The sequence below is a fragment of the Malurus melanocephalus genome, unplaced genomic scaffold (genome assembly GCF_030028575.1).
Source record: "Malurus melanocephalus ecotype Western Australia unplaced genomic scaffold, MMel_1.1 scaffold_146, whole genome shotgun sequence".
NCBI classification, from domain to species: domain Eukaryota; kingdom Metazoa; phylum Chordata; class Aves; order Passeriformes; family Maluridae; genus Malurus; species Malurus melanocephalus.
The window spans coordinates 434,369-456,126 of NW_026623378.1; the positions used below are offsets into that span (position 1 = coordinate 434,369).

The 21,758-nt window shown below is 39.1% G+C and overlaps 1 protein-coding gene across 2 annotated transcripts; it reads left to right on the forward strand.

The window, feature by feature from the left end:
* The first annotated feature begins 5,687 nt into the window (after window positions 1–5,687).
* On the forward strand, window positions 5,688–15,637 carry GHITM (growth hormone inducible transmembrane protein). Of its 2 annotated transcripts, none has more exons than XM_057371381.1 (9): window positions 5,688–5,775; window positions 7,153–7,312; window positions 8,840–8,939; window positions 9,188–9,299; window positions 10,537–10,678; window positions 11,715–11,823; window positions 12,683–12,871; window positions 13,442–13,613; window positions 14,427–15,637. In XM_057371381.1, the coding sequence occupies exons 2-9, from the start codon at window positions 7,184–7,186 to the stop codon at window positions 14,512–14,514; spliced, it is 1,041 nt and encodes a 346-aa protein (XP_057227364.1). In that variant the 5' UTR covers window positions 5,688–5,775; window positions 7,153–7,183; the 3' UTR covers window positions 14,515–15,637. The 2 variants fall into 2 exon arrangements, with proteins under 2 accessions (XP_057227364.1, XP_057227365.1); XM_057371382.1 differs by having other exon boundaries at window positions 5,714–5,793.
* The last annotated feature ends 6,121 nt before the right edge of the window (window positions 15,638–21,758 follow it).

The window sequence follows — 21,758 nt, forward strand, 5'->3', positions numbered from 1 at the left end:
TTTCTCTCCATTTTAGCTGAACTGTGAGACAGAATTGTTCCCTGGAAGCCTSTTTTTACTTGGCAAAAGGAAATACATTCATCCAGTCAGGCAACTGCAAAAGCAAGGCAGAAGAGAAATTTGACCAGAATTTTCAGCAGTTCCATTTTTTAACATGTAGAAACTTATCTTTTCCTTTATATACATCATCCAAACAAGGTCTTTTGGAATTTGGGATTTTTTTTTTGAGCGAGAGTGATTTGTACGTACAACAGTACTGTCTCCGCTGTTAAGGATTTTATTTCATCAATCCATGTTATTTGGGTTTTTATTATTTCAGCTCTTATATTATTCTGAAAATGGAGARAAACATTTGTAGAGCATCTTATTTTTTCAAATGTGAACATTTTTCATTTGTAAACAGTACTCCTTAGAGTCTGTAGAGAAAGGCAAATGTGAGCAAGTCTAATACCAATTGTTTCACTCCTGCATCTCCACAATGTAACCTTGTTCTCACTTCATGTGATGCCTCTGTCTTGCCCCAGCATAYTAAGCTATGTCAGCAGAGGTATGATCGATGTGTTTAAAGTTATAAAAGGGAAGTTTTTTAGGACAGGATAGTACCTATGTGTWACAAACTTCTCTCAGTAGTGATGCTTGTTTTAGAGTATTTGTTTCCTTCTCAATCTTTCRTTGATAGCCATATGTCAGGGAGCACTGCAAGCAGATAGCCCAGAGTCATTACAGCTATCCTGGTGATAAGATGCTGTTATGACTCTGATTGTAAAAACATTTGAAATTTTCATCAGATATGTAATATTAAAAGCATGCTGGTTCAATTATGGAAAGAAAACTGGAAAGTAGCTGAATTAACACCTTAAATAAAAGTAGAAAAAATAGGTAGGTCAAAGAAGACTAAAAAGCAAGTTTGTTTGCTCTTTTTTCATCAAATGTTGCTTAGATCCGGGGGGTTTCCTTTATCCAAATGGAAAGTATGGGGTTTGTTTACCAGAGTGCCAAGGCTTACACTGCAATGACAGCCAGGGCTGCCATCCCCATGGGATGGTGTAKGCAGGGACATGGGCAGAGGTGAGCTCAGGGCAGCCTCACCTTTGGCTGGGATCCTTACAAGCCCTGCTAGCACATATTCAACTCTTCACACTGTGTTTGCTCAGCACTTCATTGAGAACAGCGCCTTTGACTGCAAACCCCTTTAGCCAGCCTTTCATTTCTTGTCTGCACCACGTGGCTGCTATCAGTTTACAAATAAAGAAAAATTAAAATTGGTTTATGAACTGTTATTATAACTATTAGCTAGGTCTGAATGCTTTCATATATTCCACACCTCTATTGCCCTTTGAGATTTTTAACTGTTGTTTTCTTGTACATTAATAATTTCCTTGTATAATTGTTCCCAAGAGAATGAGCTGTAAGAATTATGAATTAATTTGCATCTTTCAATGTACTAATAAACTTTGCAAGAAGAAAGTTTCACTTCATCCAGGTGGAAACCAATCTCTTTAAATCAAAGCTTACTGAATTTCAAATAGGGGTTTTTTTTTCAAGAAGTTGCAGAAGAACAGTGCTCTGCGTGTTAAAAGCAATTAAAAAGCATAAACAGCAATTTCAGAAAAAGCTCWGTGTCTTTTTTTGCTGCAGCATAGAGTTCACAGGCATTTAGGAAAATGAGTATTTATTTTATTTAAACAAAATGAATAGCAATTTCTTGGAGGTTGAGAGGTGTCAGGCTGTAAATGTAGATTTCATCTTTTCATTGAAAAATATTTTTAAATTCTTTTAGCTTTTTTGTCATCTGATGTAAATAAATAGTTAATGCTATAGCCTGTAAAACAGGGTTCAAGAAAAAGAAATGTCCTTTTATGTACTATTTATTCAAATAGAATCTTGAGTGAACAAAATGTTCTATCTTATCTATTCATTTATAACCAAACAATGTCAGGTCCTTGTTCACCAAAGCACTCATTTTCATTTATCTCTGAGCACTTGAGAAACACAAGCTCTTCTCCCRAGTAACTAAAGAAACAAGTTTTGAGCATCTACTCTAAGTTTAATATATGAGGGTGTTACTCACATAGTTACTCACAAGCTTAAGCTATTTACTGAACTGCTGATTGGCATCTAAGTTTGTTTACCATCATGTATTTTAACCTAAGCTAAAATTGAGAATAGGAATGAATACTCTAGGCCCCATTTTTGAAATGAGACACAAAATATATCATTGATGGACAAGATAGGTCTTGATATCAAGCTTCTGATTTTGGAAGTTTATTTTAGTAGTTCCTGAAGTTTAGCATTATCAAATTTCAGTGCAATGCTTTTTAAAACTACCAGGTGCAAACTTCATGACAGAAAGGAGGGAAGACACCTCAGAGTCAGCAGAGTTCAGTACCACTGAAATGAAGCTACTGTCTATTTGAAATGTTCTGAGTTTTGGCCAAACAGTCCAAAACCCTGAAAATGACCACACCTGTAGAAAATATGGACACTGCTTCACTTCTGGCACATCCCAGCCTGCCCTTGCTGCCCAAATTCCTGCATGGAAGGAGTTATTCTTCCATGGTAAAGTAATACTTTATTTAATGGCATTCTTTTCTTGCCAGGCTTTAAGAAAGTCACCAGTACAGTCTCCCCAAATTTCCTCCACATTGCAGTGTTTAATGATACCTAATCTAGAGTAAGAACATGTTRCTTAATGAATATGCATTTGTCACATGAATACCAGCAACAGCTTAAGTCCAAAAGTCCCCTCTATTCTGCTGGGAGAGATATGTGGAGTGCTGGAGTCAGCACAGTCAGAAAACCTTCAAAATATTTTTCTTCTGCTCTAATTTGAAAACTTCAATGGCAAAGTTTACCCTGAGGAGAAATGGTGCTAAGCACAGATTTATTTATTTCCTGCTGATGAACAGAGCYGTATGAACAACGTGAGATGTTTTTTTCTTGCAGGGGGGTGCCAGAGCTGCTGAGTTAAAAGCTTAAGCTTCAAAATTGACATTGACCCTATTTAATAGCATAATAAGGGGCTTGTGGTGGCTCCCGTGGCTTTCCAGGATTGCAGAGGGCTATAGGGAAGTGTGGTTTTGCTGACTTCCMAATGAAGGTGGCTGTCAAGGCAGGGTGCATGGTTGAAAATACACCCCGAGGTGTCTCCTGGAARATGACTGCATTGCTCATGATCCTCATTTTTAGGGCAAGGAAACAAAATCCCTTCAAAGCTATCTATCTCTAAGAACAGGCTGACTTTATTTTTGAAAATACATGATGTTTCTCATACAGGACGTGGGGAGCAGAGCTTGGACGAGTCTCCTTTGGAGTCAGGCAGTCTGTTCAGCTTTCCCTTTGGGCAGGGCAGCTGGAGAGCACCATCCCTGAAGCCCTGGCATCAGCCATTTATGGGAATGTCACTGCTGGGAACTGGCAGGGCTGGGAAGCAGGGGAGGAGGAGCTGTTCCTCACCTGGAAGAGAGGCAGGGCTTGGAGTTTGAAATTCCCTTCAGGATACTCAAACCCCTTCACAACGGCATTTTCTGATCTTGCAGAATTTCTTATTAGATTTTAACTCTCTAATATCAAATTGTATTTGATCTTGTCTAGAGAAATGTAAGATTTCCAACACATGCAAAACATGCTGGAAACGTGGTCTTATTGAAAAAAAGATTGTAAAAAAATATTTTGTCAGTATAAATTTTCCTGTTTACACTTTGGATTACTGAGGAATTGTTCATCTATTTTCAAAAAACAGTATCTTCATGCAATCTTTCTTTTCTATTATTATTATTATTTTTGCTGCTCTGAAAATAATTTTTTTTTACAAACTGTTTTCCAAGCACCTCTTATTGGGGCATATCAGTCTCAAAAAACCAAAAGCACTTCAGATCTTTTAGGAATCATCAATACTTCACAGACTCACAGAATAGCTGAGGTTGRCAGGGACCTCTGGAAATCGTTTAGGCTAAGCTTCCTGCGTTCCTGACTATGTCCAGTCAGCTTTTGAAAGTCTCCAAAGAAAGACACCACAATGCTCTGACCAACCTGCTCTACTGCTCAACCACTCTTACAGTAAAAAAAGAAAACAAAACACAAAAAAATTCTTACTTTTTAAAAATTGTATTTCAGTTCAGGTAGATTGGGGTTGCTTCTGACAAAATTACCTATTTAAGAAACAGTTTGGGGAAAAGCTGAGATAAGTATCTTATTTGAAAGTCTCAGGAGAGTTCTTTACATAATTATATGCTGTAGTAAAAGAGATAAGTTKGATTCCTTGCATAAATTATTACTATTAATAACTTAATTATAAATTTAAATATTAATTATTATAATGAATCCTTTAGTACCTAACAATTACAGAGTGTTACAAACTCTGAAATAAGCACTACAAATCTCTAAATAAACAACATATTCATGGCCCAAAACTGACTTTTTTTTTTTTTCTTGTATTGTAAGAAACCTTGGTGCAATAGACACCAAAACTCTGGATTTTCACTTACTCCAACAGAAAGCAAGCAAGTGTCAAAGTAAGAATCAGATCTCAAATCCCAGTAGACCTAGCCTCCTCTGATGGAATTTCTACCCTTCTGTCATGTATTCTTCTGYTTCATTCTTCTACATTCAAATTCTTCTTTGTGATCTTATATGCTGGTGCACTTTCAGACCTCTTCCATATCTGATCTCTCTTATCTTAACTTTCATTTTRTGAACTAGCAGGTCGTTGTATTTCCTTTCTGACCATTAAACAAGGAGGCTCCGAGATACAGAAAGGCTAATCTTCCAATTCTCAAAAGCCTATCTGTAAGTCTCGTTCTATTTCTGGACTTAATTCTAAATTCAACACATCTTTTTTATTGTATTTGTCTTTGATCCTGCTCAATTCTCACAGTCTGTTTTACTTGGCAGCGAAGAACCATGGCCRTATGTAGCATTAAGGTTGAAAGAAACTACAGAGCTGTGGCTGGAGTGGAGCTGGAAAGGGGCTACCAATTCAAAATTTCCCTGAGGAATTGGCAGGCTAGGGAAGTGCTGCTCTGTCTTTCATAAGGCTCAGTTTAGGATTAGGGTTAAACTTAGAAAAAATCTGAGCTCTATTTGGATTGAGGCTGGAAGGAACCTGCCAGCAGAGAAACAGTTTAGCCCAAAGCGGAACGTTTAGCCCCTGGCAGGGCTGTGGAGTGTCCCTGCAAGGCTGGGATTTCAGCTGGCATCATCCATTTCTGTCATTTACGTACACAGCCCTGCATTTTGTGTTCATCTGGCATGTGAGTGCCAGCCTTAGACCATGTGCTATATCCACACAGAAGAGAGGCTAACAGAGGGAGAGATTTACCTCCCACTTCTAGAGTGCTGTGTTGTAAGGGAAGSAAATGCAAAGGTCCTGAGCTTTAAATTCACAGACAGCGAGTAGCCATAAGACTGGSACTTTAACATTACACTCCGAGGACRYTGMTCTAYCCKAWGGCACGGTTAYTTTGCTATATTCCTSTCGCACWAACCCAGCGGTGCCTGAGGGGCCGCACCYTCAGCTCCGGGCCCGCCCCGCGCGCGCCCCCTACCGGCCCGCCCCCCGCGCCCTTCCAGAACCTTCTCCGCCCTCCCCAAGATGGCGCCGCGCCCCGCCCCGCCGGCCAATGGCGCCCGCGGACACCCSGGTCACGTGACGAGAACGGGCCAATCGCGGGGAGAGCGCGGGGTGACCTGGCGTCACTTCCGCTGCCGGGGCCGGGCCGAGCGTGAGGGGCCGAGCGTGAAGGAGGTGGCGGGGACCGCGCGGGGCCGGGGCAGGTGCGGCAGACGGCAGACGTGGGGCCGGGGCAGGGCAGAGATGGGGCCGGGGAAGGGGCCGAGTGTGGACCGAAAGCGGGGGAGGGCCYGGCCCAGGCTGAGGCGGGCACCGGCCACCGCCCTCCGTGGGCTGGGAGGGGTTTCTGCGTGCTGTGGTACGGCAGTGATTCCGCAGCGCTGCGTTACGCTGTTGCCGGTTAACATGTGGGAATGTTGTTCTGTTTTTAGCTCTCGCCTCTCTCTCGTCCTTGCTTGAATTTATGTTGCTCTAAGTACCAGTTTTGAAAAAGAAAAGTTAAAACCACTGAGTTGGCCTTGTAACTTCTTGCAGACCGTGTCATCCCCGTGGAAGTGCTGCGTTAAGTGGCGCAGTTAGGATGTGCCTCGTAAGGTACTTCCAGTTTCAAAAGCAAGATTTTCGTAACTGCGCTGCAGAGCTAAGTGATTTCCTAGAAGGAGGATTATGTTCTCTGTCACTCCTCTGTGGTTAATGCGAGCTGTCCAGTGCTCTGCGTGCTTGTTTCTCGCCTGTGTTTAAAGCTGCCTTTCTTTAGAACACTCTTAGCACAGCTAAGATGTGACCGGTAGTTTTTAAAAAAAAAACCCTGATAGTTGGGGTGTTCCATGGTATCAGAAATTGTGTGCGATTGTAATTCAGGTACACGTACTTCCAAGGCCTTGGGGCTTTTTTTTTCTATAATGTGCACCATTTGTGGCAGTGAACTGGCAGTTTTTACATGCTGSCAGTGGAACACACAGGCTGGTTCTGCTGGTGCTGTCGATTTACCCATGAGTAATATCACTGTTTTCTGCTCAGAATTGCTCAGGATGATCTGTGACCTTGACTGAATGCTGGGCCCATAAAGCTAACCAGTTCTTTAAAAKAGGCTTAAAATTTCTCTCCAAGTATTTTCCACCACATATATTGTGCTGTTTGCTCGTTTGGCTTCCTACTTAAGTGGAGTTTTAAGTAAATTTGGAGAGCAGAGCAGTAATGCAGTGTTATGTCTCAAAACAAAAGTTAGTTGCCAAAGTAACTCAAATGTAAGTGTATAAAGGGCCTTGAAGTAATTTATATGTATGAAAAAATGGTATGTTCTCCTAGTTTTGAGTGAATTGTGAGAGAGCAGTCTCTGACAGAGCTGGCAGACAAATACAGGTAAAGTGGAGTTAAACCGTGTATTTAAGTAAGTTATATCTGCTGTTACAATACTTTAGTGATAATATGTTTTTTACTACAGGCTTTCTTTTGTTCGGTGTTTTGGGTTTCTTTTTTTTTTTTACTACTTTTTTTGCAGTTGGGAATAAGTAGTAAATGTACCTTGTCTGAAAAATCATGTAAATGGTAAAATATGTTTTTTTTTTGTGCGTTTGCAGGAACAGAGTTTATTAAATTATCTCAGCAACCATGCTGGCTGCCAGGCTGGTGTGCCTGAGGGCACTGCCATGCCAGGCTATCCGCCCCACCATTGCTCAGGCTCCCCCAGCCTTGAGGAGCTCCAATATAAAAGCATACAGGCTGTGGCAGCCTAGCCAGGTAAGGTAATTCTCTTTCTGACAAAAAAGTTCTTTCTGCCCTGTCTGAACGTACTTTGAAGAGTTAAGTGTGTTGCTGAACGAATTTGCATGGAGTATCTGCTGTGAATGAGCATAAGCCTTCTGCCTGTGCGAGGTACCTGCGCTAATTTACTGAAGGAAGAATAGTGCTCAGTCAAAACACAGGGGTTTTAGAGCAATTGAAGTGAGATCTTCTGTTCCAAGGACTGACTTGTGTCTTGAAATTAAGGGGAAAAAGAGCTTAAAAGAGGTAGTTAGAGATGGACAGGCCTTACTAAGTAGGAGGAACAGAAATTTTTGCCCTGATTCTCTGTTCTCAAGGCAGAGTCTTAAATACAACATTAAAATACTTTCTTTTCAATTAATTTAGTCCCAACATATGCTTAGAGCTGTAGCCTAGATTAGAGCAATTTCTGATTTATGGCAAGACAATCTYAGGTCTAACCAGCATTTTTAAAAAACAGGCTGTCCTTATGCCAAGACACTTTTATTCTTCACTGAGAGAAGATGTGGCAGACATGCAATTCACAACTATTAGGGACTATTGTTACTCTTCTGTCATCTTGATGAAAGCAGCAGTGGCAAAATCTTCACCTCCTTTGTGTTTTCCTCTTAAGCACTCATAAGTTTGTAGGTGCATTGTGGGATTTTTGTGAGTGGGGGCTTTCTAGCATTGGGCTGGATTCCATTAGCTGCTAAACGCAACTAAACTGAAGGGCTCTGGTGAACCTCCTGAAYTGTAGTTTGCCAATGGCTGATGAGAGCAATGCTTGTAGATTTTATATTTTAGTGTTAAACTCACAGCTTATTGTGAGTCCTTAGTTGCTCAGATGCAATTTTAGTTTAAAAATTCCTGCTAAAAATGGTCAGAAAAATTAAAAGTTGTTTTTTAACTTAAGTATGAACTTGTTCTGTGTTGCTCTTACAACTTACTAAGACTTTGAGCAGCATACTATAATTACTTAGAGCTTGTCAGCCTTAAAACCTTGAGTTTCTAGGCCTTCRTTTCAAGGTTTTTTCTATACATCTAGATTAGACTTGAAAGCAAAACATTAGTGCTGCTTTTCCAGCTTTAGTGTCTGTAAAATGTAAGTATTGTGCAAGAATGTTTTTTAATTTGGAGTGTTTGCATGAAGAGTGTTTTAATGTGGAAAGCCAAGTAGTTTTTTGAAAAATTAAAAAGTAAAGATTACATTTTTATATTTAACAAAAAGGCTTGTGGCAGTGTTTAGTACATTGGCTCTAGCGTTGAAGAAATGCAGTTTGAATATTTCAGCTTCTGGAATTCACTGCATTGGTTCTGTACTTCAAGAATATGTGAAACGTTTTTCACAAAGGTTCCTAAKATTAAATGTTCACTTGTTTTCCTTGAGCACAGTTGCTTCATATGTTTGGGGCTAAGCAGAGAATAAGAGATATGTAACAATTTTAAGTGTAGCAAGTAAGTTGATAATATATTCTACTTTATTTCATCAAATTTTTCTTTTGTTATTTCTGAATTTAACAGAGTTATTCCACCAGAGTAAGAACGGGTTCAAGGCGTGGAAAATTTGGCCAGGAAATGAAAGATGCAGCATTTGAGCCATCTGCAGAAGCTGCACTTAAAGGTAGAGTAGTTCTGCTTTAAATACTGAGATTCTTTGAACCCTAACTTAAAACTTCCACAAAGGAATAAGTTTTCTTTTCCGTTGAACCGTTGAAACTGGTAATGAACTGACTTGCAATTATGTCAGTCTTTAAGAAGAAAGACTGACATAAATCAGCTATTGCCGATAGACCAAAATTCACATGAGGATGTTGTTAACTGTCCAAGAAAAAGCATTAATGAGTGTGTATTTTTTATTTCTTTATACAGCTGATCGCCTGGGGAAGTTTGTTGCTGCGGGAGGGGCTGCTGTTGGCCTGGGAGCCCTGTGTTACTATGGAATGGGCATGTCTAGTGAGACTGGAGCTATTGAAAGGGCTGCGTAAGTAAGAGGCCTTACTTTTTAATGAAGCAAATCTCCTCCTCTTTATCCAGCTCTTCTTTAGCTGTTATCATCCAGTGTACACTCATTGTAACCTTTTCTGAGCTCTGAAGAGAAAACCCCCACCTGTGTCTGTGCAAGTTTTTAAAGCAAAATTAGAATTATTCAGCCTTGAATGCATAGTAACCTAAGTGAGTTTGTCTTGCTAAATCTAATGTGAAGAGTATGTAAACTTGTCTTACGAGGTGTGCTCCAGAAAACTTAGGAAGTGTGACCTTCTGAAAAGCATTGCTAAGGCCACTTTGCCTGGTGTTATATAGTTCCTATGAGACTGTTCATTAAACTTTATTACAACTGTTGAAAAACAGTATCCATTAAACACAGTATCTTGGTTTAAGTTTTGATCTGAGAAATGTGTTCTTCTTAAAACTTTAGTGAGTTGCTTTTTGCTCAAACAAACCCTGGCTGATGGCAAAACTGTATAGTTAGACTTAAAAGGTGGGTAGTAATAAGCATGGGCTTGGAAGAAATGTGTATTGGAGACATCTTGTTGTTCTTTGTATTTGGAAGTGGCTGTCTGCTTTTATACTGAATGTGTGCTAGTTGTGTCAATGAGAAGCTTGTCATATATAGAGCTACGTCCTGTTCTTTTCTCCACGAGCCTTGAAATAATTGGTCAAAAGAGTGAATTTAGTGTTAACAGGAGTGTGAGCAAAAGATACTGCAGAAACTCATTTACGTCTAGGTCTGTTGCTATTGTTAGAGCTCTCAAAATGACGTTTGTGTCCTGCAGTGTCAGATAATCATGCTCACTGTGACTCAGCAGTTTGTGAGCTGCTCAGCAGGCTATTTAGTGCCCAGTACACATTATGCAGACCTTTTTCCTGAAATCAGTTTGTGATCTATACACACCATTCTCTTATTTTTTTCTGTAGTTAAAAGCATTCTTTATTCTGTTTTCCATGCATGCTTCCTCATTAGACTTGAATTATAGTTAGCATTATTTGTAGTTTTCAGTTTTTCTACTGAGTTGACATTAATTAAACCAGCAAGATTGACAAGTTGAGTCCACACTGTAAAATAAACTCATGGCAGAAGTTGCTAGACCACATCACTATTATGAAACCTCCCTTATATTCATAGCTATGAGTGCATTGAACAGCTTGATTGTGTTTTTGGCTGCTCTCCATTTTGAACCAGGTAACTGCATAACTCTGTGTGACTCCTTCTTTTTCAGTATTTGGCCACAGTATGTGAAGGACAGAATTCAGTCTACGTACATGTACTTTGCGGGCAGCATTGGCATGACTGCTCTGTCTGCTGCAGTAGTGAGCAAATCTCCAGCACTTATGAACCTTATGACAAAGGGCTCCTGGCTGGTAAGCTTTGTTATAAAAATAAAAGTATTTATTGAGAAATGCCCCCAAATGTAATGGTTGATATAAAAAAAATAAGAAGTGTAAACTGCTTGGTGGAAAGTAAGGCAAAACTTGACCTTACATTAGTGTCCTGATCCATGATATTTGGGTATCTTAATGAATCTTTCTGATGTAAGATTTGGTGATTCTAATCACTTTCAAAGATGTCTTTTCTGTGCAGCTTTGATGGTTTGTCAAAGACAAACTGCATGAGCAAAAAACATCATGCTATCCTTACCAGTTGTATATATGCATGTAAGAACCTCTTACAAATCGCTACCTAAAGCTAGCAGTTTCTGTTGCTGTCTGTGAATAGAAACTGAGATCCCTATGTATTCTTACTSCTCCCTGTGCTCTCCTGTGTAGCTCTTTGAAAGCTGTCTCCTGTTTGCCAAGGGTGAAACAGCAGTGGTAGGCTTAGCACTATTTAGTGTGTTAAGTGGGATGAAACAATAACAGTTAAATGCCAACACCTACAGAACTTAAGGACATTAATTTTATAAAATTAATCACTGGTGATAACAGTTACACACTTCTGACCAATGCAGTGGCTGCTGGATGATTCTGCTCAGAATCATCCCTAAGAAGAGGCAGTGAGGTTAAAAAACCATTGGTAGCAAAAGCCTGTAAAATTTGTGTTGGCTTTGGGTGGAGAAAGGTACACAAAAAGAAGGAAGGCTAACATCTTTTAGATACTTTAATGCGAATGAGGGGCAGTACCATGGGTTTTCCTTCTCTTAATTTAAGCAGCCAAGAGATTGTTGCCAAGTTAACTGTTAAATCTGGATTTCTAGAAAACTGAGTAAAAATAAAATTAGTGTAAGCTGAGATATATAAAGATTTGACTGCAACCTTACAGGAGTAAAATCAATGAACATTCCAATTGTGAATTAGATTGCTGTTTTCAGATTTACAGTGTTGMCTTTTAGACTAGGAGATTAGAACAGAGAGCATAAGTCCATATGCTAATTTGAGCTGTGTAATGCTGTTTCTTCAGGCAATTGGTGCAACTTTTGCAGCTATGATTGGTGCTGGACTGTTGGTCAGGTCCATATCCTATGAAAACAGCCCAATAGCTAAACATGCAGCATGGATGATACATTCAGGTATGTGATTTTTAGTGTTTGTTGTAGAGATGTCTGTGCTTCAGTGTGACCAGACTCTTAACAAAACTTGCRCTTTAAAGTAAATTTTTATATATTGCTGTGGGAGAGTTTTTTTCAGATATCAGTGAGAACTCAGGGAAGGATGTCTTACGTGTCCTTAACAGAACTACAGTGTTTTTCATAATCATCTAAAAGTCATGGTCAAGTTAAACTTGAGGTCTGTTTACTCCACATTGTATGCAACCTAGATGGTTTCATAGCTGCTTTGGTTTTGTGAAAACTGTTTTGCCAGGAGTATTTTATAGTTCAGAAAAGACATGCGGAATTGAGCACTGGAATCATATTTACCACTCCAGAGCTAACATGTCTGCCAAGAAGGAATTGTGTTTATTGTAGTGATTATTATTAAGTGAAACGACCTAATATGATATTAAAGAACTAGATAGACATTTCCTATAGGACTGTAGCAAAAAATCTGACTTACTTGCCTAACTAATTGTTGTATTAGGAATTTCAGTGTTGCTTGCACCTAATGCTATTATGTAGTTGATCAGTCCCTGCTGAGTATCTCTTCTTGCCAGCTCTGTTTTGAACCAATAATCAGTATGTTTACTTTCATTAGTCTTTTTTCCCAAGATCAGCTCCTTGAAGTACTCTAGCGCTAGATAAAAGTATATAATGGAATTTAAGGTTGCTAATTTATTGTGCTCCCCTCTAGATAAGAGGACAATCAAGTGCATTGGTATTTGGCATGTGTGGATTAGTTTAAGCCATGTCATCTGACTGGAGATGAAAATATCAAGTGGCTTTGACATGCGGTGTGCCAAGTCTTACATGTGTTCTGTTTTCCTTTGCCTAGGTGTCATGGGTGCAGTGGTGGCTCCTCTAGCCTTCCTTGGTGGTCCTCTGCTGATCAGAGCTGCCTGGTACACTGCTGGAATCGTCGGGGGACTCTCAACTGTGGCCATGTGTGCTCCCAGTGAAAAATTTCTGAACATGGGAGCACCCCTTGGCATWGGCTTAGGTTTTGTTATTGCTTCTTCAATCGGTAAGATACTGTTTCTTTGCTGTCATATAAACTAGGTTATAAATTTAAGCTACTAAGTTGCAGGTCGGAGTTAGTTGCAGGCTTGTCTGAGTGGTTAAGATTGGCCTTAAATATGGCCCTTGGAACTCCCGTGCCGCAGATAATATTCTGTCATGTTTGTTGCTGGAAACAAATGTGAATTTATGGTTCTGGCAGATGTTAGTCTGGCAAACAACTGACATTGCTGCCCTGTATTATTAGTGAGTAAGGAAGGCAGTAAATGTGATCTTAGTTCTTGATCCACTTTTTTTCCTCCRTGTGTTTTGAGGCATTGTTGTAGTCACAAGGGAAAGAAGTACCTTCACCTGAAGAAAAATACACAGTTCCTTRGGGTGTTCAAAATTACTGTATCAGATTATGTATGTGCCATTTTCAGTGTGCATGTTAAAGCTCTTGGTATCAAAAACACACCACAAACTGAGAAGTGAATGCTTCCTGAAAAGTGTGTGTTCCAGCAGCTAAGTTTGACCTAACTCAAAGTAGCAGATACAGTGTTACCTTTAATCAACACTGTTGCATATTCCTKTCCAGGATCCATGTTCTTGCCTCCCACCTCTGCTTTTGGCGCTGGCCTGTACTCGGTGGCAGTCTATGGTGGCCTGGTGCTCTTTAGCATGTTCCTGCTCTATGATACTCAGCTGGTGATCAAACGGGCAGAAACTCTGCCCTTCTATGGAGTGACAAAATACGACCCCATCAATGCGTAAGTGTTCTGTGTTACCACATCTGATCTCAGTGTCTGGGAAGGAATTKGCCTGGAGTTAGATTGAGGTATGCTTTAAAAATAGCCTTTTGCTTATTGTTCAAAAGTGTATTGCTGTTAGATGTGAAGAATCATAGGGTTTGAAAGCAATGAGAAAATAGGAACTGAAGTTAAAAGTAAGATAATTTTGAGAAATAGAATGGAATATGTGGTGTCACATGCCTCCAGCAGTAGATTGTAAAATGTATTTTTGTTTTCTGAAGCATTGCTGGCAGAATTTATAGCTGCTTTCTGGAAATAACTGTCATTATTGGTTGAGACAAAAAATGTTAATTTTTCCATAGTCATTTAATATTTATTAGTCTTTGTCACTAAATAAGAAAGCTGCAGTGGTGTGATAGGGAAGGAAGGATTGACTCTCAGTGAAGACCAAATCTCACTAAAAAGTAAGTTTTTTGTAAATGTCTGATCTAGGTAAATTCTTACCTCCTTGGTTCTGTTTTATAATAATTAGAGTAATACTGACCTCCTTCAAAATTCTTGGAGATAAAGAGATCAAAGTATGATATGAAAGCAGAGACTCCTATATSAGAGTAGTGTACTGTCAGTTAGGACTTCTGTAAATAGTTCTTTCTGGTAGAGGTGGGCGAACAAAATACAGATGTTCTTTCACATACAAAGCACTGAGGACAGTCATAGCTGGGTTTTGGTACAGATGGTTCATGCAGGCTCTTAAAATGAAGTAGAATGTGTGAGACACCAGACAATACTGTGTCTGTTTAACAATACTAACTGTGATTTCTTGTTCCCTAGATGCCTGGGTATCTACACTGATACACTGAATATCTTCATTCGGGTGGCCTCCATGCTTGCAGGTGGTGGAGGTGGCAGGAAAAAGTGAACAGAGACTCATCTTTGCAACTGACTGCCTATCTRGTGCACATATTAAATAAACAGTCATGGTTAAAGCAGTAATGCTCCAAGTGAGAATTTTAAAGCATTTCAGCATATTGGTTCAGTGCAATGTGATTCAGTCTTAGTTTTTCTTCAGACACTTTCCAGCTCTATGTTTAAAATAGTCTGAACTGCTTCTAATTGTACATTATTTTGGTAAATTATTTTTAATATATGAATAAAATAGTCCTACCTGTTTTTAATGGGTTTGGCAGTTCAACTCTTACTTTCCCTTTTTTTTACTGTTGTTGCGTAGTAAAGAAAGTAATTTTTGAACTGGTATCCCATAGGCAGGTAGGAGCACAAGCCACTTCATGAAATGCTGCTTAGATGCATCAGTTTTCAGTTAAGTTTCGTAAATTTTATTTCAGTGACATCTTCAGAAGAACTGAATGAATTGAATATGCCACTAAATGCAATAATGACTTTGACCTGGGCAGAAATTTCAGAAAGGTTTAAGTAGTTGTCAGAAATGCATTGGATTTGATGGCTTAGGTGACCAAAAAGTGTAAAGGAGACAAGATGTGGAAACTATGCAGCCCTTATCCCGCATGAACTTCAGTCTCTGGAGTACACGAGAATCCCTTGCTTTAATGTTGACTGGCTATAATAGCTAGGTTATTTTGATACTAGATTTATAAAATTGTTGGATGTCAATATAGCTGTGTCTTTCTTCTGGTGGCTAGATTTCTGCAACGCAGATAAAGGCCTGTCCTTCGGAAAGGCTCCTAGTGCTCATCTCTTGGAAGCTTGTACAATTGGCACATAAACTGGGAATTGAGGATGGCATGCTGTAAACCCCAGGATGATAAATTGTGTGCTTTAAACTGTTCAACTTTACTCCAAATTGGCATGTTAAATGTGGTTTAAAAGAAATGTTCCCTCACATTGAAATTGATTAACAGTAAGAAATTTATACTTTACAAACTCCATTGCTTATGTTGGAATGAAAGGTGAGTTCTTGGGCCAAGTAAATTTTGACCTAATGTCAACAGCTCCGATTTTGAGTTTCTGGTAAATATGCTATGTTTATGTATTGACCTATGAACAATAAAATTCTAGCCTCACAAGCTGACTACTCTCACTTTCCCTGTGTTAACAGAAATATTTTAGTACCACTGCACTAAAAACTTACTAAAGAATACCTCAAATATTTTTTTTGTTATGGTTATTTACAATTTCCTTTGCAAGACAGTACATATTCCTCTAAAAATCTGCAAAGTTGATTCTCAGTTTTCACTGGCTAGCATCCTTTTGGGTGTGTTTCCCAGCTGGAAGGTACTAGCTGCACTTGACTGAAGTGGTTCCCATGGTGTAACCTGTTGGYCGCTGATTGCAGGCAATGCTGCTTTTATATGTGTCACACAGTGTAGTATTTTTTGGCTCTTCAGAGGGAAGAAAGTGGATTGTGAAGAATCTTGGTGCAACTCCCTTCTCCCAAAGATTATAAGGCAAAATGTAGTTCCTGACACTRATAGAGCTGGAGGAACATCTGTAGTTCTTAGAAGGAAGAACTTTCTGGATCATGTCAGTTGTAAGTAGCCTGTTCAGAGAGTTTTATCTTTTTAAGCAATTTACAACCTTAATTCCTACATGTAATTACAGCAGTGTGCTTGACCTCAAATTCTGAAATCTACAGGGAGCTGTATTAAAATTCTAATATTTGTGCCTTGTACAAAGGAAAATTTAGGGAAAAGACCTTTTGTCTAGATTCTGAGGATTAAGTTTTAAAGGCTGACAATGAACCAAGGGAGGGATTGCAACTCTTTGAAATAGTGAGGTGTAGAAACCATCACACTGCCTGCAGGAGGTGTTTGCATAGAAAGTGAGACCRAAGGAAATTAGTAGCTGTTTGAGCAATAATGCCTGAAGAAACATGAGCATCACTTGTGCTCAATCTTGTGGAAGGGTGTGGCTTCTGGGGATGAGATTACAGCACTAGCAGTATTTTCCAAGGGTTGGTCCTTGATGCCTAGTGTTGATCTCCAAAAAAGGAAAAACAAATCTGTTCCTTTACGTTTGAAGTCTTAAGTCAAAAATTTAGATTTATYTTAAGTAAGGCAGCTCTGTTTTGATGGGGGTGAAAACCTAAAGCCAGCATTGCAGTCAGTGCTTCTGTATTGTCAGTTGTATGTATACCAAGTGGCACCTGGCACACCTAGTTATGACTGAAACTCCGCAGGATTTTTTGCAGGTCCAGACATGGCTCATCAATATGTAATAGAATTTGGTAAAAARTTCCCCACATTTTACAGTAATTCCTTATTATGTGTGCCAAAGACATAAACATCATKTTAATCCACATTTTAATTAAATTCTGATCCTTAATACTGGTAATAGCTGGTTCCTAAGGATTTTCATGATGTCTCAAGTAATTCTCCTTTTAAATCATAATCTAAATAAGCAGCTTCATAATGTTTAATTATTTRCTTCAATTTTATCAAGAATATAAACAGTTATTTTCCTAAGGAAGTGTTCTTCACAGTTGGCTAGTATAATTAAGAAGACCAGATCTAACTGACGCACATTTTAAGTTTGCATAGCACAATGACGTTTAGATCTGACCTTGTGAAAACATTTAATGTAGTTAGCCTGCAATTTTTGTCTGGCTTGTTCCACCTCTAATGCTACTGAAAGCTGTCAGGTAATATGCACTTACTCATAAAAGCTATATAATAGCTCACCTGTAACACAGTAATGTGACCAGCCTGGTCTCTTTATGCAACTTGAATTCCTCCCAAGATTATTCCTGCTGTCATTAAAGAGCAAAACGGTTTTTTTTTTTTTTTTTTTAAGCTCTTCAATATTTGAAAATAATTTAGTAATGCAGCATWATTTTCCTTGAACTTCAGTTTATACCAAACTTGGAATTTAGAAATAATTGCCATAACTTCGCTTCAAGTTTTGAAACAGACCATCTGGAAATTAAAAAAAGGAATGYGTTTCGATAACCCCCTCAACATCGTATTGAAGTAAGAACTAGATTTTTATTTCAATATTCAGCCATCTCAATGACCATTAGTCATCGTAAGAAAGTAAGATGGGGAAAGTGAGACAGGTTCTTGCAACACAGGAAGCAATCCATCAGTCTGTGKAGCCAGGGTAGGGTGGCTGTTCAGACCTGTCACCTGGCACTGGAGGGGCAGCTGCTGCAAAGGCACATGACCTCATGGCACATCGGGTGTGACAATGGGCACTRGCCCAGCACTCGCCCACCCCGTTTTGCCAAATCCGAACTGGCACTATGGAAATACAAACCCAGCATGTCTGAGACGGATGGCTTTGAGATCTAACCACCTCTCCTGTGCCAGTGATGAATAGGAATAAGTCCAGAAAAAAACATCTTTCTAATTCCTTCACTCAGTTTTGACACCATTTGGTGTGTTCTCGCAGACATCATTAAGTTTCTGAACAAATCTAGCACTGCTGTAAGGCATTTCTTTTATGAGCTTGTGCACAGGAGCTAAGCCTTTGCTGAAATGCAGTGGTGWTTTTCAGTGTATGGATGAGCAACCTTGTAATACATTATGTATTACATAATTACATTTTATGTTCTTGCTAGTGAAGAACACCAAAAAGAACTACTGAAACTGGTTGTTTAATTGTCACAGTTTCCTTTAAAGAAAAAGCATTGTATCATGTTCTTGGAAAGCTGGTCAACAAAAGATTTAAGTGGGACAGGGGAAAAAAAAAGCTAACCACTATCAGAGAAAAAGATTACTAAAAATTTTARCTGGAAAATCCAATATAACTTTATGGAAAATGTTAACTATACATTTTTATAAATTTCATGGTGGTCTTGGTATCTATGGAAGTACCAGACTACTTCCTAGACAATAACTCAGCATCACTGTAATGGTGAGATAGCAGMGGTGTAATGTACTTGTATCCAGGTAATGGCCTTTGAGTTACAGGTCTTCCTTTACTGTGTGCAAGTCTAAAATCACTGCATCATCCCACCTAGACCAGACACAAGATGCTTCACATCTACTGACCCTATCAATTCACTTATTCCTGTCTGTATTAATGGTTTATTCAGAGWTGTGGGTCACGTATTTTCTTCCTAAGCAGTGCAGTACATCCTCACCCATCACTATCTGTTCTAAGAAAAATGCTACTACAGCTTGAAAAAAACAACCACCTGCAAAACCAAACACCAGCTGCACGTTTTATAGAACCACATTCCTTCAGGACTTCMGAAGAACTTGTAGGAGCAAGAGCCACTGATCAGATTCTTCCTCCCACCCAAGACAAGGTAAGAAAATAAGATTGCACATCTGTTTACAARTTATGCTTGAATCTGAAGGGGATGAGAGGAACTACCAGCTAAGCTGAAATGCAAAAATTTCACTCTTCTGATTTTCTGTCTCATACACAGATGGATTCAGACAAAACTTGGGCTCTTAAAAGCTTCAGTCAAGTTATCCTGTCCCATCAAACTTCTACTTAAAAGTAAAGCCATTGCTGCTGACGTCTTTTTGTTTCTACTCTTGCCTAGTCACATTTAAGTACAACTGAAATGACCCTAAATGCTTAGGGGGACAAAATGTGTTCAATGCATTGGAATGGTGCCCAGTGAACTGAATCATGGGATTTTAGCAAGCTGACACTAGGTCAACAATGTAACGTTCTMCTCAAACATCTCTCTGTAGGAGGTGGCAGGAGGAAGAAAAGTTGAAATTCATACCATTATAGAAATGGAAAGAGCTTTAGCCTCTACATTCCTTAGTTCAGGTTCTGGACTTTTTTACCAACTAGTTTTGCTTGTATTAAATGATCAGCATATCTACAATGTACAGGATAACCAGAAAGAGGTGACAGTGGCCCAGTTACCAGCATCAGGACAAAACACTCATCTCTGCAACCACCTCCTCTCTGATAGCAGAGACATGACTTATTGATGTTTTTTTTTAAGAAGGAGATGAATGTGCAGATCTCAAAATCTTTCCAAAAGCCTAGGGGCTGACATCTGCGCAGTATTTTCTGTTTTGGAGGCTTGCCAGCTGAAGTAAACACCTTATCTATTCAGGAAAAAGAAGAGATGCCTGCCCAGACATCTGTCATTGTACAACTTCCTCTTACTAAGTTTTCTGGAACTAAGCATTGGGCAACCAGGTAGTTACTTTGTACAGAAGACCAGATAGACTGGGCTACCACAAGAAAGAAGCGTTTCCATCACGGTCTGCACCCAGCGTAGTTTTTGGCCTGAACCCTTGCCTCATTTCATTACRCTGTTTAGGAGCCTTTGGCAACCAGCTAAACTTTATCACATCTGAGGCTTTGAAAAACTAGCAAGAGAACATGTTCAGTAAACAGGAGTAAAGGGAAAGCAGTGTTTTTCCACCTTTACCCCACTTCCWGCAGGAAGAAAAACCAAGCAAAATAAAAAGAACTGCAAGTTCCACTTTAATAGAACTGTGTAGGACAGTGTCTTGTGAAGAGAATGGAGTGAACACACAGAGCTTAGACACCCTGAACAGCACACATAAGATTCAGACACACCYGCTGAGACCTCTGCAGAGGCTTTACTTGCAGGCACAGTCTGAGGAGTGGCAGGACACTTGTTGAAAAAGCTGTGTCAAAGATGCTTTAAACCCTGCTCCAGGATAATGATCAAAGTGATTATATCACTCATCATAAACTGCTAGGAGAAACTATAACCTTAGTCTTGCTCTTCATTCTGATCCTTGTTACTATATCCTAGATGTCATCAGTGCCTGTCACATAGTGACATAGTGAGTACAGCCTCTACACTACATTTCCTTCTTCAAAAACAGGCCAGCACGTGCTCCCAAATAACTACATTGGTTCATCATAACTGGTCTACATTAAATTAAATTAACTTTGTATCCTGAAAGTTCTTAATGTTTCCTGCCTTCTCACAGCTCTAAAGTTAGTTTCATTTAGCTTTAAATTTAACAAGACTGTTTGCACCAACCRTATTATTCTCCTTATGTCACAAACAGCTGCTTCAACCTGGTTAGGAGAAATTTTCATATACAAAATGCAGATTCTTCTTAGAATGGCATGACCTTTAAAAAGTTATAATGAATCTTATATTACCATACTACCTCCAGAAATAATGACTCTATGAAGACTGCAAATTAAGGAATTTATCTAGTCTATTTTTGACAAGTACAAAAGGAGACTCTGGATCATGCCTTAATTTAACATTAAGAAATCWAACTGTTTTCTTTAGGATTTTGAGAGACGTCCTTTGTAGCTTTTGAACACCAGGTATTAATGCAAACATAATGCAAATCTCAGGATACATCCCTTATTTCCCTGGATGATGCAGAAATAYCTCTGCACTCAATTTCTTCCCCAGCCTTTTTCAGCTGGAAAGATCTACAACAGCTGCTGCTCCTTTCATAAAATTAATGTTTTAAAGAAGACTATCATACAGATGCCTCAGACTTCCAGCTGACAGACTCTAAGGGCACAGGTTGGCAGGTTATTTAGTAATCTGTGTTTTTATTCCATCTCCTGTCTCTAGCCACTCCCTTGACACAGTTCTGTTTTACTATTTTGTATGTTCAGCAATCTTATGTGGTAATGGCTTTTATATTCTAAAGATTATGCTACATCTTTGCTTATTGTCTTCCATTTTCAATTTGCTTAATATTTCCTGTAGCATTAGCATTTATAGAAGCATATGAAACAGGGCATTAAGAATTAGAGTCTAACCACAGCATTGATCAGCTTTTCTAGTCTGAAATTTAAGATATAAAACACCTAAATTTCTTCTGAAACTATTCCTTTTAGGAGAAAAAAACTCTTCCTCAGCTATGTTTGCTCTCAAAACTGCTAGGCAAGACATCCTGCATGGATCCCAAAAATACCTATTCAAAAGAATCTCTCAAGGTTGGTATTAGGCCTCTCAGCTGGTGAAAATAAATACATTGTTTACAATATCATCACCCCAATAATTTCTATTGACAAATCCATACAGTATTTTTGTTCAAGAAAGTTTTCAGGTTTTCTGTTTGCACTCCAAGAGCAGCTTCACAGTAAGCCAGCACAAACTCTTAAGCAATGCTGTCCTTTAAAAAATGGGCACCTGATCCTGTTCCTATCAAACCCCTCTCTGGGGCTTTTGGGTGTGCAGTGATGACTGCACTGGTTATCCCCATTTTCCATCATAGTAGCTGGAAGGCTTAGATTGTTGTAACAAGATCAAGTAGCAGCCTG